General features: G+C 43.3%; 1 protein-coding gene across 1 annotated transcript in view; it reads right to left on the bottom strand.

The window, feature by feature from the left end:
* Positions 1–9,298, bottom strand: part of LOC109141136 (cubilin-like) — a gene marked incomplete at its 3' end in the record, with an annotated part of 39,312 nt that extends 30,014 nt beyond the window's left edge. The window contains exons 1-8 of the mRNA XM_027276374.1: positions 9,223–9,298; positions 8,423–8,430; positions 8,162–8,327; positions 5,986–6,211; positions 5,381–5,511; positions 4,311–4,500; positions 3,978–4,138; positions 3,255–3,436 (exon numbers count right to left, since the gene is read on the bottom strand). Coding sequence (XP_027132175.1) covers positions 3,255–3,436; positions 3,978–4,138; positions 4,311–4,500; positions 5,381–5,511; positions 5,986–6,211; positions 8,162–8,327; positions 8,423–8,430; positions 9,223–9,298 — 1,140 coding nt within the window. The remainder of the gene's footprint in view (positions 1–3,254; positions 3,437–3,977; positions 4,139–4,310; positions 4,501–5,380; positions 5,512–5,985; positions 6,212–8,161; positions 8,328–8,422; positions 8,431–9,222) is intronic.
* Between the last annotated feature and the right edge of the window lie 8,240 nt (positions 9,299–17,538).

Here is a 17,538-nt window from a genome sequence, read left to right as displayed (position 1 = left end):
GTGTGGCACTCGTCAGTATATTTTCCTCATCTGGCTTTTTTCTATTTGCACTGTGCATATGTGCACCTAAGCCAATAAAATGAATGAATTAAATATACTTTCTCTGTGTTTATTCTACATTAATTTGATCATTTACAAAAATAAATATTCATTATAAGCTTCAGTCTCAGAAAATGCATTTAATTTATTGATACATTTATTGATAGATTAATCGCGATTAATCGCGATTAATTACAGAAATTTTGCAGTTATTAGTAATTTTTTTAATCGATGACAGCCCAATATATATATGATATATATATATATATTATATATATATATATATATATATAATATATAGAGATATGTATGTTTTACATTGCATGTATATTGCTGTTTGCACCAAGGATCTGAGGGAAATGCTGTTTCAATTCTATGTATGTACTGTACACATAGCACTATTTAAAAAAAAGTTGACTTGATTTAACAAGTGAGAATTGAAGAATATTGTGAAATATTGTATGAATTTGTACGATAGATTAGCTGAAAAAAGTAGAGGATTAACTTAACGTAACGTAACATAAAACACAGTGAAAATATCTCCCCCTCTTCTCCTTCTGGCTTGTGTCAGTAGCAGGCTGTAGGTTGCCAAGCAACCAGCACCATCTGCTGTGCAGCGCGTGTGTGTCAGACTGACAGTTAGTGCTGAACAGAGGGAGAGAACACGGCTGAAAACAGCAGAACCTACCCGACAGAGAAAGTCATGTAGCAGCCAAACTGTTGTAACTATCACTGAAACGACTTCACCACTAGTAAAAAATTTGAATGCAAATGACGTGCTACTAAATTTGAAGAAAATGCCTTCCGCTATCAAGCTGTGGAACAAGCTCCCAGTCCTGGTTCTGGAGGTAGACACCCTCTCCATATTTAATAGTAGACTAGTGGCTCAGCTGAATCCTGAACTATCCCTCAGTTCTGATGCTTCTTCTCTCTCTCTCTCTCCATCTGTAAACATTCATGTCCCACTAATGCATGTTACTCACTTAACTTCTTCCCCAGAGTTTTTATGCTTTCTTGTTTTCACATATTTCTGTCTCTGCCCAGATCAGGGATAGCGCCTGTGCTTGCTTATTGATTATTACTACTAGTCATATTTCCATTAAAAAAATAAATTACAGTTTTTGTTGCAGCTGTCTGTCTTTTTCTTAACTGGTGGCAGATGGCTGTCCACAATGAGCTCTGCTCTAGATTTGTAACTCTTAAAAGAAGTCCTTCCTTAACACAGTATATAGTGTATGTGTATGTATTCTGTCCTCAGTGTGTGTTTCTCTACACAAATTGACAGATAGCGAACAAGCTCCAAGAGAAAGTCAGAAGCTGGAGTAAAGTTGAACGGGTTTTACTGTCGTCTTCATTCTCATGAACAATTTTGTAAAAAAGCAATCCTTTTCCTCGGCACAAACAACAGGAGGAAATGATGAAGCTAGCTGGAGCTACAAGCTAACCGCATGGCATGTAGAAGCTAATGCCTTTTCTGATTAGACTCTCTGCCCTATGATCTGGCAGTGTCATGTGACCTCATCTACCTATCAGAACAAAGGCTAGAGGTGAACAAGAAAATAATGCATTACTCTTAAACGCCAGTAGGGGGAGGAAAGGTAATACAAATACAGGCAATGCTTATAGAACATGACAGTATGTGTGTGTGTGTGTGTGTGTGTGTGTGTGTGTATATATTTTATATATTATAATATATATATATATATATTATTATATATTAGAGTTGCACGATACCCACGCTATACACGGAACCCGCGGTGCCAAATCATACCGTCGCTACTATACTAGAAATTTTACACGACGGTACTACCGTGGATTACTATACTACCGGTGCCAGTCTCTGCTACATAGCGGCCGCCTCTGCTCTCCTCCGGCTTCTATGCATGCTACTCCTTTTAAACAAACCAACATGGAACCGCAACCGAACTACACAGCTGCTGAATGATTGGCTGTTTGCCTGTTACTGGGGACGTCCAGGGATATGATGGCTGTTTCCGCACGCTGGGTCCGCCCGTCTGTTCGTGATGGTGTTCGTGTGTGTTTCTGCCGGCAAGAACGAACCCCGCGAAGACCGCTCTGCTTTGATAGAAACTCGCTTCAAACACAAACAACCAGCTAAAGTTCTGTCTCGCCCAGACACGAGACACACACACTCACTGGCCGAAGCACCGGGCCCGAGCCAGCGGAGTCTGCCGTGGCGTCTTCGTTAGTGTGCAACACTAATTTTGCTTAAAAAAACAAACGTTGTGTTTCAAAACAACTAACTTGTACAAATACATTGCAGTTTATAAAAATAATAATAATAAAAAAAGGCAGCAGTATCGCGATAATACCCGGAACCGCGATACTTTGTCTGGTATAGTATCGTGGTTACTCATTTTAGTATCGTGACAACTCTAATATATATATATAAAAAAATACAATTAACCGGTCATGTACTCCTTCTGTAATGCATACAAGATGCTCAATATTTAATATGCCACTTATGATAGAGAAGCTATATTGTCTTTAGAGGCCCATACAGTATTTGACATGATAGAGTGGGTCTATCTAATTGTGACACTTTGGATTTGATGACGCATTCATAGAATTGGTGAAAATATTATACACTGATCTAAAAACCTCAATTCTCTCTAATAGAATCCAGTCCATTCTATTTGCAATGTAGCATTCACCATGGGGACTCATTGTCCCACTTGCTGTTTAACATTACACTGGAGCTCCTGTAATTGCCATCCGGTAGCACCCATCATCATCAAGATATCAAGTTGGGCAGTGACTCTGCATACGGATTATGTCTTGTCTGTTTGGCTGACCCTGCAGCCTTTATTCCATCCTACAATAATATATACATTAATTTGATTCATGCAATTTTACCTTGCTTTTGAGATGTTAATCCTAAAAAAATCTCTGATGAGTGAAATAGTGTAAAACCAAAAGAACTGTGTATTTCTTCACGCATGTGTTTCTTTTTGTGCAAGCACAGGGTCCACACAACATGTTAACCCAACCCATAGTGGTACCAGTAGCCAAAAACCCTGGTTTTACTCCACAAGTTACCTTGAAGTAAAAGTTACACAGATTACTGGCTTGATTAGGTATCCCAGTTATATTCTGCCAATGTTGCTTGGATTCAATTTGATCAAGTCAAGTGTTCATTTAACTAATCATGTTAAAACTACTGCATTATGCATGCGATGAGCTATAGTACTTACAGACAGGTAATCATAAGAGCAGGACGAGCTGGACTCCAGGTGGAAATCAACGAAAAAAAGAAGGAGCTGGTTGCCTTGGCTGGTCCTGATGTTCCAGTAGCACTCAACATTAGGGTGGTAGGGCAAGGGGTAGTTAGGGGAGGAAAATCCCCCAGATGCAGTGGTCAACATTCCTCCACAACCTTGAAAGAAGGAGGGCAATCAAATTTTCAGATGTGGGTACTTGGATGAGCACTATCTTACAATTGCTTGAGCTCAACAATTTAAATGTGTGATTCAATTCACTGCAAAGAACCAAACACTCGAGATTACAGTGGTGTAGACATGGTTCATGATGTAATGTAAAAAAATAAAAATAAAAAGACTACAGTATAATTTCACAAAATGTATGTATATTTTGTAACTTGTAACTCCAAAGTCATCCTTTAGGAATTTGGAAATGGAAATGGACTTGAGAATAATAGAAATAAATATAGAATATAAATTGAAATTTCTGGTGGTCTGGTGGTTAGAAAATGGATGGATGTAATTTCTGGTCATTTTTATATAATATAGCAAATGATGAATTTCCATGAGGTTAGGGTAGGGTTAGGGTTAGGATTTCATGAGTGTACTTTATAAAGTAGGCATGAATACAATTCAAAGTCTCTCAAATTCCAGGTGGTGGTCACTATATGTGTTCTTTAATTGCTCTGCTTAACTTGGCTAAAAGAGGAAAATCACCAGTCTGCGCGGCATCCCAGTGGGCAGTGAATCCAAGACGTGTGACAGTGGCATCTGAGCGGAATCTCACCCAAAGACGGTTGCTGTGGGATACCAGGATTGGAGGCCCCTGATTGGCACAGAACTTACCAATCAAAGGGGATGTCTCATAGCCACCATCCCTGCAAAAGATGATGGGAGTTCCATATGTCACATTGAATAAGCAAAGACAGATGTGTCTTCTGTGTACCAGCAGTTTAAAAATGGGGTGGTTAAAAGGCATTCAAATTTCCATTTACATGTTCTGCTTAGTATGCTGAAATACAGCCAACTTCTTCAGAATTCTTTTCTTACCTGATCTCCACAAAGTCAAATCTGCAAGATGGAGGGGAGCCCTCCAATTCAAAGTTGGTGAAATTCAGCATAATCTGCATGTTGACATCCACAATGATCTTAAAAATGCAGTCTCTATTGTTGGGATAGTTGTCAGGGTAGTTGGGTGAACTAAAAGACCCTGTAAGGAAGGTGAAGGTCTCACCACAGTCTGATGAGAGAAAAGGATTAAAGCAGAACCTTATAATCATGGTTATTATTTTATCTGAATAAAGAGCATTTTTGAAATTGAAAGCCCCTAAACTCTTTTGTTCTCTTAAAAACAAAGCATCCCTTTCATAGATGTTGGCTGGGCAGGTGTTCAGGTAATTCCTTCTCCCATTTCCCTCACTTCCTGAAGTTGTGGTGACTTAAAAGCTTAATTTTTTTGTAAATGAGCGCAGAAAAAAATGTCTAAGATTATACTTTGATAGAAAACTAAACTTTACATTCACATTACATGCTGTCTGCATATAATGTGAGTTGAAACTATTTGTAATTTGAGTTAAAACAAAAACAAAACAGAAATATTCTTGAATGAGGCCCACTAAATATGCTCCTAATGCCTGATCTATCACATTACACTTTCTGTCAAACTTCATACTTGTGTATCACAGCATTCACTGTATCACTAGTTAAATGAATGGGGAGGCAGCATTTTTTGATGCAGTGCCAATACAGTTTGAACATGACCTTATCCATGACAAGTAATAAACATCTCATGCAATTCTTTAAAGCTCAATTGCCAAGGCTTATTTAATGGTGGAGTTAATATCTCCCTAAATGTCATATAACCCAAATTGTTATACACAGGACTTGGGAGTTTTCTTATGCCGTAGGTTACATCATTAAGCGCTCCCCTGCAATTCAGTGACTGGTGTGGTATGTAAATTTAAGTCAACTAAACAAAGAACTAAACTTTTCTATTGTTAAGTCTTTTAGTGGAACCTGAGCTTCTGAGGTGTAGTATTCAAGTATTCAAGGCTAATTTATCAGTAGTCTTAAACATATTCTCAAAAAAATCAAGACTGTCTGTGCAATATATTCTGTACCTGTGGTGGCATTGACAGAAACATAGCTGGCAGCAAATCCCTCTGTGACTAAACTTGAGTCAGACACAAACAACAGGGTCAACAGGCTGTCAGTACTGGTAATGGATGGAGGTACTGAACGCCCACAATACCTGCATAAACAAAGCACAAAAGCATCTTTACTCACCAGGTAAAACAGAAGCAATTGTCTTTATAATGTCAATTTTCAAGAGATTTTATGTATACACTGAGTCACTGTAGAATTCACTTTGCTCTCAGTCCCGCATGAGAACAAAAATGTAGAGACATAGCTGCTGCTAGCTGAGGAGGCAGAGCAGGAGATTCTTGAAAAATATACACCCGTGTGTCATGTCAGATTAAGATGAAATGATGAATACAATTGTAAACATGACCCTGTCCTCACTTTTTTTCAGATGTGTTGCTTGCATAGAATTTAGAATGGGCATATCATTTCCCATAAAAAATATAATTTCTTAGTTTCAACATTTAATAATTTGTCTCTGTGCTATTTTCATATAAAGACAGGGTTTCAATGTTTTACACATCATCACATTTTGTTTCCATTTTTACTGTGTGCCAACTTTTGGAAACATGATTGTATATACCTGCCAATCTTGGTTCCAGTCTGCACAGTGCCATTGTCGTACACCTCAAGGTAATCATAATTACAGTTATCGTGGTACTCCAGGTTGAAGGAGTCAAACGAAAGCCGAACCAGGTTGCCTGGCGGAACACTGATGTACCATGTACAGTTGGCACCATGGGGGTAGTTGGTGGGGTGGCCAGGGCTTGTGATGGTGCCTGAAGGACTAGTCAGGGTATCGCCACAGCCTGGTATATAAAAGAAAGCTGATCAACTTCAGAGATTAGTAGACTTCTTAGAATAGCTTTAGATGACACTCGGGGTGTAACGGTACACACAAGTCACGGTTCGGTACGTACCTCGGTATGGGGGTCACAGTTCGGTACGGGTTCAGTACAACAAGAAAACTTTTTTTTAATCACATATAAAAGAATAGCTTTTTTCCATTTATTTGGACCAGACACCAATTGACTGCAAAATCAAAAACTATCTCCTGTTATAAAAGTAAAAAATAAATAGAATAAAACATAAAACAAACGTATAATACATTTGTTTTATGTTTATTCTATTTATTTTTTGTAGACAGCTCATGCTCCACCACTGCTCGTGCACGCTTGTAAATGGCAGGGACCACAGACTGGCTGATGTGCGCACAGGATGGGACACTGTAGCGTGGCTCAAGCACCTTTAATAAATACTTGAAGCTGGGTGCCTCTACTACGGCATATGGGTGCATAGACCGCTGATATGTATATGCCAATTGCTTCTGTGATGTTTTTGGCCCTGTCAATGTTAATGTCAAGAGGTGGCTTAAAAGATGTTTTTTTCCTCGCACCAGTGACAGATATGTCGGGATGATGCTGTCTTATGTGGGTTAGCATGTCTGAGGTGTTGCCAGCAACATACCGCACCTCCGTAGAACATCGCCGGCAGAAAGTCTTTGTCCGGTCCACCACTCACGTGCTGTCACCATTATATTGTACTGGGAAGCCAAAGTGCTCACAAACAGCTGATTTAAATGAAGCTGGTGCCTCCTCCAACTCCACACTTTCCACAATTTTTCTTTTTTGTAACTACTATTTCTTCTTCTGTAATGGTGTTTCTGGCAGCTTTTAGGCTCATTACCACCACCTGGTTTAAAGTGAGGACTCGCCTTTTTCTCACTCAGACATATGACTGTGTGCACCAAACCGTGCTGCCTGTACCGTGACGGTTTGGAACCAGTACAAATACCGTTACACCCCTAGATGACACTGATTTAAAGGAATATTGAAATAAATTCTGGTGCTTCTTATCTTAAAAGCAACAGGTACAACTTCTGAAAGGTCTCAGAAGAGTTACTTGCTAACAAATTGCATTTGCATGTATATTACATGTTACTTATACTATATTGCTGATTATAATGGTCTCAAAACTAAATTTGCATGCAATCTTTTCCACCAAATATGAGCCCCAATCTATGGAGTTTCCACCAAATATGAGCATCAATCTCTATTTAATAACAGCAACAATCTAATTCTGTTGCTGCCTTCAAGATACTGTACACAACACAACTTGAGTGTGAGCCACCAAGTGAAATATGAGTAGAAACGTGTACCAGACATGTTTAAACACAAAATATAACCCAAAATTCTGCACTTAAACACAACTGTGTTATATCTATCAAAAATCGATATGTCCTTTAACTCAGTGGTCCCCCCCCCCCCCCCCCCCCGGTCCGCATTAAAATTGTCAAGCGTTGACCGGTCCGCAGTTTGGAAAAGGTTGGGGACCACTGCTTTAACTGACACACCTGTAAAGCTGTTACAATGGACTACTAACCACGTGTTTGCATGTCTGTTTGTTCCTTAAAGACTTAAAGTCTTCAGCTTTAAAGAGCAGCTGTTTTTTTATGTATTTATTTAGTCTCATAGTCATAATAGACAAAAAATAATTATTAATAATTGTAACTATTTCTTTTTTTTCTCATAATGTGTCTTTGTTTAGATAATATTATTATTATCATTATTTTCCCCCTCGCCACTGTTGCCAATTGCTTGATCATGGTGGAATTGTTGGGTCTCTGTAAATAATATTATAAAGAGTACGGTCTAGACCTGCTATCTATGGAAAATGTCATGAGATAACTTTTATTATATAAAAAAAAAAATTCAATTAATTCTGATGATAACGATACTTGATAATCATACTACTCTCACCCTCCAAGGCAGCGCTATAGGCTGCTTCAAAGCCATGGTTGCTGACAGAGGAGTCGGTCCTGAAGTGGACGTACATAGATGCCTGAGTGGACTGAAGCCTGGGAGGAATCTCATTACCACAAAATGTCCCTAGCAGTGGAGAGCTAGATGTGGAACCATCCCTGACCTGAAAATGGAGGAAGCACACATTATAACTGATCCTAACATATGGCACAACAAGGTAGCATATGTTACATATTCCTTCAACGGAGATTCGCTCACAAAAGATACTGTCAGAAAAAAAGAAAGGGTGTTTCTTTTTAAACCCAATTTAAAAGGTACAATATGTAAGATTGAATTCCAAGCTCAAATTCCAAACAGTTGTAGTGGAAAAATTCTTTGTAACCTTTATTTTACAATTATATTTTTGTGTTTAACTTTGTATGAACTTTGTCCTATTTAGGAGACTGCCTCCTGATGGTTTGATATATGTTTGTGTTCTGACATTTCTCTCTGTCCCGGAGATGTTGGTACCAGCCACGGTGTAGAAGAGGGAGTAAAGTAGATATTTACGAGGGTAACCCCCCTGATGCAATTAGGGTCTCTCTTTTTATGGTCTCAGAGAAAAGGGAGGGGGAGAAATGTCTACAAAAGGAGCAGTTGAATGTATTAGCAGCAGAGAGAACTTTGTGACTCTTGTACTCTTACTGTTGTCTCTCATTGGCCAAGAATAAAGTTCTCATTTAATACTGATCGTGTTCTCAGTCTTTATCAAATTTCCGCGACACAGTAGAGCGAGTCGCCCCTCTTCCCCTAACACTCACGCCGGGTGCCAGGTTGACTCCGCTGAACCTTCACTAGCTCAGGACAAGCTAAACGTAATGTAAACGTTACTCTGAACTCTGATACTCTACCTGTTGTGTTCTGGCTTTGTTTATTTCATGAATCAACTTCTAAATCGGAGTCTGACACACAATGTACGCTGTAGTTACACAAAGTATTTTAGTCTGGTTTGTAATGAGAGAGAGAGAGAGAGAGAGGCTGCTGCAGCAGTGTTGGTGTCTGAGGCAGCTGCCACTGACCTAACGCACAGTTGCCGGCGTCTGAGGCAGCACGGTGTATCCGGCAGGTGGTCACAGGTAGTTGTCTCTCGTACATGTGCGCAACCGACACACAAACTCAGATCTGACTACATATAGTCCCTGTCATAGTGACAAGCTGCTGTTGCGTATAAGAGACGTCCCCTGTACCGTTACCGGTGTATTTTCCTCTGGATTCCGCTCAGGAAACCAGAGCAGTCTAACGTTACATGCACTGAAATTAGATAACACATGAAAATGATGAGAAACCCTCACGTGATTATGTTAGTACACAATGTTAAATCATGTTACTGTGCACTAAGTCACCTAATGTTTTTATTTTATAAAACAGTCATCAGTGTTGCATTAGACTCGCTGGCAGTAGCATTTCCATTATGCAATTTCTGCATTAATTTGGTTTTAGGTTTTCTTTTATTTATTTATTTTTTATTCCAAGTTTTTATTTTTTTTTATCTCTGGTGTTTGGCAGTAGAACATTTTACATTGTGAGACATCTTATACATATTACATGTACCATATAAATGTAAAGTGTAGGGGACATGTTGATGCGTTCACATAGCTGGAAAGCATACGTACAGCAGATGGATACATACAACATGTTGGATATCCTCTGGAAAAGGTATTCAAGCTGTAGGATCATCAGTCAATTGCAAACAATGTTTTGGAAAGCAGATCCTGGATACCTATATATCACCGGGAGCTTAGTTACCGAAGGCTACCACTATTATTTTATTCAGATTTATTTTGTGAGCGTGGCCTATCAGCACCACAAGCCTCCCCTATTGTGACTGGGACTGAGGAGCTCAGCTAACAAAAGCTAATTAGCAGCAAGATGCCTCCCTTTTCCACGAATGGTTACCACAAACTGCTCCAGGAGATAGCAGTCCTGGGGCCTCATGTAAAAAGCATGCGTACGCACAAAAAAGGGGCGTACGTCCTTTTCCACGCTCACGTTCAAATGTATCAAACGTGAAACAATCGTAGAAATGTGCGTGCCCCACGCCAATTTCATAGCTGTCGTACGCACGTTTCTACAGCTATTGTTCCTTTGGCGACACTTAGAGGTGACGCTGGGAAACTGTTAATAATGTGAAAACAAGTAGTCATTAGAGTGATGTGCACATCAGAGACACACTTATGAACTATTAACACACGCAGGTGTTTGCAATTATATAAGTGGATATAAAAGCATGCGCAATGTGATTAAGAAAATGATATTAACAAAGACAGCGTTAGCGTTGTTAGAGGACCTTGCAACGGACCGCCGTGAGCGATTTAAGGAACGCAAGGATTTACTTGCAAACCATGATAATTGGCTCATAAGCCGATTTCGGTTACCAAGGCCAGTGTTACTGGAGTTACTGCAGAGCTGCGGCCGGCCCGAGAGCGCAACGGGGGCCGGCGGGCCGGCTGCCTGACTGCGCTGGGGTTCCCGGCAACAGGGGCATTCCAGCGGGAGCTGGCCGATCGGTCAGGAGTGTGCCAGTTAACCCTGAGCCGAGCCATGCCAGCTGTGTGGGACGGAATCATCCGAATGTCTTCCTGGTACATCAGATTCCCATACAGTGCTGTTGAACAGGCCGACATTAAAGCACAGTTTGCAGCGAGAGCCGGTTTCCCTAATGTAATCGGAGCTATTGACTGCACACACATTGCTATAAAAGCGCCATCACAGGATGATTTTTTTTATGTTAGTAGGAAACATTTTCATTCCATCAATGTTCAAATCATATGTGATGCGCGAATGCAGCTAACTAACATCGTGGCAAGGTGGCCTGGTTCAACGCACGACTCATTCATTATGACTAACAGCATTGCTGAGAACAGGCTGGAGACTGGCACGGTGCGCGATGGGTGGCTTCTATTCGTTTAATTGTCCCGTATGTAACGCTGGATTACATACGAAACAATTAAACGAATAAACTCTTTACTTACCCAGAAGCCGTGCCAGTGTGCCAGTGCATATTTGGGCATGTGCGCATTCAAATATCATGTTTTTGGTTTTCTTTATTTTCTGCTGGTGAAATTAGAGCTGCAGAGCTTTCTAACAAGCCCCTGATTGTCTCCCTGTGTTCAGTATTCTTGTCAGTAAAAGCGGGCGTAAAATGTCAGCCGCAGCGCCACACCTGTCCACACCTGTGTGTGCGCTGCTCGCATCCCACGGCATTTCCAGCCTCACACACACGCTCCCACTCACGTCTTTTTTTTTGGTCATATTTATCCCTGTTGACAGGGAACCAAACAGAATCTCCACTTCATTCACTAGAATCTTTAGCTTAGACTCTGTGAAATTCATTTTCTTTCCTTTGTTCATCGCGTTATCTGATCGGACAAAGAGGTGAATCTCAGGTCCAGGGTCTATTTAAATAGATTTGCATATGTAAATGGGGGCGTGGACAGGGAGGAGTTGCACGTGCGCTCAATTCCACGTTGATTGGCATGTACAAAAGAAACGTGCTTGGATCCATGCGAACGCACACTTTGATACATCTGAATATTTTTGTGCGTACGACAGTTTCCGGGTTCTGGCGTACGCCAAGTTTTAGTAGGAAATCCACGCAAGTATTTGTACATGAGGCCCCTGGAAACTAAAATTCATCGTCTCGAAGTGAACGTGGAGGTAAATGGACAATATAGGAATTAAACCACTATGCCCATGTCCCAAAGTAAGTGAGAAAAAGCAGGATAACAGAAAGCTAGTTAGCACCACAAATACGCAGCAGGAGCCAGGTGTAAATGCCACTAAATCAACAACTCCTTTCTGGAACTCTCTTGGTGCAAAGCCCAGGCATTACAAATGACCTCCCTCAGATATAGGAAGACGGTTAACAGGCAGAACCCAGCACCCGGAGACTCATGATGACACTGAGTGGCCTGCACTTCCATCAAACAGGAATACATCTTCAACCCCGCTACCAAGGAGAAAACAACCATGGACTGGAAGTACAACAAAAACAAAGAGCAAATTGCCCCAAGACACAGGGATTCTACTAGAGAACAGATTTGCGCCAAAATCATGACTTCCCAAAAGAAAGCTCATCTTCCAGCTCAAGAGAAAGGTTTGAGGCTAAATCATATGCTAAAAGGCCACAGAAAGAGCTAACGACTGGGCCTGAAACTCTGATAGTGGGTAACGGAGCTGTGGGTGAGATAAATTGCTTTTGCAGCAAGAAAAACACCAAAGTACTCTGTTTTACCAAAGATATGGTGTCTGATGTCTTGATGGTGTCAAGATGGCGGCACGCACAGACGCAGCGGCCCGGAGCACTAACCTCTGTAGTAGTTTTTACATCTCTTTGGTGATAATATATATTCTTCTGCACAGTTTTAGCACACTTGCACAGCAATACAGTAGAACTGAACTCTTGGATCTCAAAAACGGTGCACACTACCTGCCAGTAGGACACTTTATTCCTCCGGAGATCATCAGACCACAAACCGGGACGCCTGCAGCAGCAGACCGGAGGAGGAAGCGCTGTGAGCAGGGGCAGAAGAGAGGCAAGAGGGCGGGCATCTGGGCTACCATCTTTCTCTCCAATACGCGGTCAATCCGGAATAAGATGGACGAGATTCGGCTGCAACTGTCCATGCAAAAGGCCATGAACAACTGGCTAGACAGCTCCACTCCTGACGCCGCGATCGAGCTAGCAGGCCGCACCATCTACCGGGCCGACAGGACAGCGGACTCTGGTAAGAAGAACGGCGGGGGCCTGAGCATCTACATCAATGACTCCTGGTGCACAAACAGCACGGCAGTGGACAAACTGTGTAGTCCAGAGGCAGAACTCTTGCTGATAAAGTGCCGACTGTTCTATCTCCCCAGAGAGTTTACTGCTGTGTACATCTGTGCTGTTTACATTCCACCGGACACTAATGCTAAGCTAGCGCTAGCACAGGTACACAGTAGCATCAACAACTGCCTCGAAGCACACACGGGCAGTGTGGTTATTGTGGCTGGGGACTTAAAATCTGTCCTGCCCGGATTTCACCTGAACGTCAAGTGTGCTACCAGAGGGGACAGAACTTTGGATCAGGTGTATACAGGTGTGGCAAATGCATACAGAGCCCAGACTTACCCCCACCTGGGTCTGTCGGACCATCTTTCCCTTCTGCTGCACCCACGGTATACACCCAAGATCAGGAGTGTTGAGACCACCGTCAGAACAGTGAGATCGTGGCCAGACCACGCTATTCCTATGCTCCAGGACTGCTTCCACCACACAGACTGGGATGTATTCAGAGAGCAGGGCACAGTCACCCGTAAGTCACTGGATAATTACACCTCCACTGTTCTAGAGTACATCTGCTTCTGTGTGGACAATGTCACAACGTGGAGACAGATCCGTGTGTTTCCTAACACACCACCTTGGATGACCCATGGAGTAAGGCAGCTCATCAGAGCTAGGAACAGTGCCTTCAGGTCTGGTGACCAGGAGGCGTACAGCAGAGCCAGGACGGCTCTGAGGAGAGGGATTACCTTTGCCAAGCAACAACACAGGAGGCGCATCGAAGCCAGGTTTGCTGACACAGCAAATCCCAGGCAGGTGTGGGAGGGCATTAGGGCCATAACGGACTACAGGAACGGACTACTCCATCCACCCCAGCCAACTCTCCTACACTGGCTGAGGATTTAAATGCCTTCTATGCCCGTTTTGACAGGGAGAACACCCCCAGGCAGGTGTGGGAGGGCATTAGGGCCATAACGGACTACAGGAACGGACTACTCCATCCACCCCAGCCAACTCTCCTACACTGGCTGAGGATTTAAATGCCGTCTATGCCCGTTTTGACAGGGAGAACACCCCCCCCCGCCCCCCTCTCTCTCTAAACCGTTCCAGCTTCAGTCCTGTCCACACACGAGGTGAGATGTGCCCTCCGCAGCATCAATGCCAGGAAAGCACCTGGGCCGGATGGAGTGCCGGGCCGTGTGTTCAAAGACTGTGCTGCGGAGCTCGCAGACGTCCTCACCACCATCTACAACACCTCGCTATTTACCTCATGGGTCCCAGCCTGCTCCAAAGCCGCCATAATAGTCCCCCTTCCCAAACAGTCCCATGTCACAGGTCTCAATGACTACAGGCCCGTGGCACTCACCCCCATCCCCGCTAAATGCTTGGAAAGACTGGTTATAAAACACAACAAAGCTGCCATACCGCCATCTCACGACCCATATCAGTTTGCCTACAGGGAAAACCGCTCCACAGAGGATGCCGTCGCCATTGTGCTCCACACACATCTGGAGCATCTGGAGCACAAGAACAGCTATGTGCGTCTCCTCTTCGTGGACTACAGCTCAGCGTTTAACACCATCCGGCCTTACAGACTCCGCCCCAAACTCCACCAACTTGGACTCAACGCCACCCTGTGCAACTGGACTGTGGACTTCCTCATGAATCGCACACAGAGGGTCAGAGTGGGCAACAACATCTCCTCCACTCTCTGCATCAACACCGGCGCCCCCCAGGGGTGTGTGCTTAGCCCTCTACTCTACACCCTCTTCACCCATGACTGCTCTGCCTCTTCCCCCTCAAACCTCATCGTCAAGTTTGCTGACCACTGTCCTAGGACTTATTATAGCCGACGATGAGAGGGACTACAGGACAGAGGTGCAAAATCTCGTGTCATGGTGCGACAGCAACAACCTGGCCCTGAACACCAAAAAAACAAAAGAAATTAAAGCTGCAAGCAGCGATGGTCGGGCCCTCGCATATGCGCGCACGTCGAAATGTGCGCACGTCGAAATGGCCACACCGTTTCCCCAAAATTCATCATTTTGATAACTGTTACTCAGGAAGTCTATGTGAACACACCTACCAAGTTTGAAGTGAATTGGATACAATCCCTAGGAGGAGTTCGTTTAAACATGACCCCTTGTCAACCAGGCCGAAACACAGAAAATGGCAATTTTCATTCTTAAATATCTTGGTTCTTGTTCATCGTAGCCCATTGCTCCAAGAGACTTTTTTGTAGGTCCTGACATGTTCTACAATTCGGCTGAGTTTCGTGACTCTGTGGCCAAAACTGTGGCGGGGCTGTTCCACTGAAAAATTCCAGGGGGCGCTATAGAGCGCTTTTGTTCCGCCTTCTAATTATTATGCAGCCGAATTGTGCATAATACTGCTGTTAACAATCATCACAAGTTTCAGACAGCTCTGACAAAGTATATGATAGCCGCACACTTTTGCCCGAAAATCAGCCCAAAAGTCAATGGAGTCTTGTTTTTTTGTGAAAAAATCGGCAGCGATATCTCGCTTCCTGTTCATTGTGGCTTATTGCTCCAAGAGAGTTATTTGTAGGTCCTGGCATGTTCTACAATTCGGCTGAGTTTCGTGACTCTGTGTCCAAAACTGTGGCGGGGCTGTTCCACTGAAAAATTCAAGGGGGCGCTATAGAGCGCTTTTGCCCCTCCCCCTCATTAATTATGCAGCCGAATTGTGCATAATATTGCTCTCAACAACCCCAATAAGTTTCAGACAGCTCTGACAAAGTATATGATAGCCGCACACTTTTGCCCGAAAATCAGCCCAAAAGTCAATGGAGTCTTGTTTTTTTGTGAAAAAATCGGCAGCGTCGACTTTGACGCACCGTCACGGCCACGCCCTCTGATAAAAAGTTGTGATTTTGATAACTTTTCATTGTCGAGGCCTTGAGAACACACACGGCAAGTTTCAAGCACATCGGATGAAATCCCTAGGAGGAGTTCGTTCAAATGCGACCCCTGGAAATGAGGCCAAAACGGGAAAAGGCCAAATCTGAGCAAAATTGGACGCCGTACGCGTCACTGTAGCCCGGGGCACCAAGAGACTTTTTTGTGCGTCTGGGCAAGTTACATACTCCCACCGAGTTTCGTGCACGTGGGCGAAACCATGGCGAGGGGCACCGGCAAAAACGCGCACCTAGGTGGCGCTGTGGAGGCGTATGCGCGCGCGCATGTGTGAGACCTCCAAAATACGTAATTTTACACCTGACATTGGGGGGGTGGGCAAATTTTCGTGAGTTTTGGGGGGGATATGGGCTGTGGAAAATGCGATTTACTCTTCAACGTCGTTCAGCGTTTGAAATACAATAGGGCCTCGCTGTGCTCGGGCCCTAATGATAGTGGACTTTCGCAGAAATCATCCCATAAACCACAGACCCCTCTCCATTGGTTCAGAGGTGGTGGAGAGGGTCAGCAGTTACAAATTCCTGGGGGTGACCATGGCAGAGGACCTGTCCTGGGGCAGTCACATTGCCTCAGCAGTCAGGAAGGCTCAACAGCATCTCTTTTTCCTTAGAAAGTTAAAGAGCTACTACATCTCCAGTCCACTGCTAGTGAACCTTTACAACAGTGCCATTAGCAGTGTTCTGGTGTATGGGTTCCTGGCGTGGTTTTCAAGCTCCACCAAAGCAGACCAGCAGGCACTCCAGCGTGTGGTTAAAACAGCAGGGAAAATCACTGGGACGTCTCTCCCAGAGATCAGTACCATCTACACTGTAGATGGTACTGATCTACACTACCATCTGTAGTATAATGTAGTATCCTGGAGCTATTTATTTATTTACTTTCAGTATGTGGATGGGGAGCCTGTCTGTTTATGCATGGGATCTGGGGGGAGGGAGCACAAATGTCACTTTATCTTGTCACTTTGCACTTTAAGGGGAACTGGAGAGGGGAGCACTGGCACCTCTAACTTTTAACTAACCATCTAACTACTGCTCTGTGTTGTGCTTCACACACAATTTCGTTGGCCCGTGGACAATGACAATAAACTCTTGAATTGAATTGATATTTCAAACAAGATCCTGAAGATTGCTCCTGAGCATCCAACAGTTAAATCTCTCATCATACACACAGGAGCCCTTGATGTTGTGAAGCAACAATCGGAGGTATTAAAACGGGACTTTGTTGATCTGATGAAGAGAGTCCAATATCTAAATACTGAGGTGTTTTTCAGTGGACCTCTACCAATCGTTCAGCGAAGAGATGAGAGATTCAGCAGGCTGATGATGCTAAACAGATGGCTCAAAGATACATGTGCTACTCAATCAATACACTTTATTGACAATTTCAACATCTTTTGGGAACGCAGGCACCTCTTTAAAGCAGATGGATTTTGCCTTAACAAATCAGGAGTACAGCTGCTAAGCTCCAACATTTTTTATTTTCTGCGTCAGACACCAGCAGCCACTGCCAAGGACCAAAGGCAAGACAATCCAAAACAACAGATAAGGCGGCGCTCTGGTGAGGGCGCTGAGATTAGGACTGAACAGGGAGGACAGCAGACCCAGAAAGAACCGGCATCATCATTATTCTCACCC

The sequence above is a fragment of the Larimichthys crocea genome, unplaced genomic scaffold, assembly GCF_000972845.2.
Source record: "Larimichthys crocea isolate SSNF unplaced genomic scaffold, L_crocea_2.0 scaffold361, whole genome shotgun sequence".
Lineage (NCBI taxonomy): Eukaryota > Metazoa > Chordata > Actinopteri > Sciaenidae > Larimichthys > Larimichthys crocea.
This window is presented reverse-complemented; position numbering and strand designations above follow the sequence as displayed.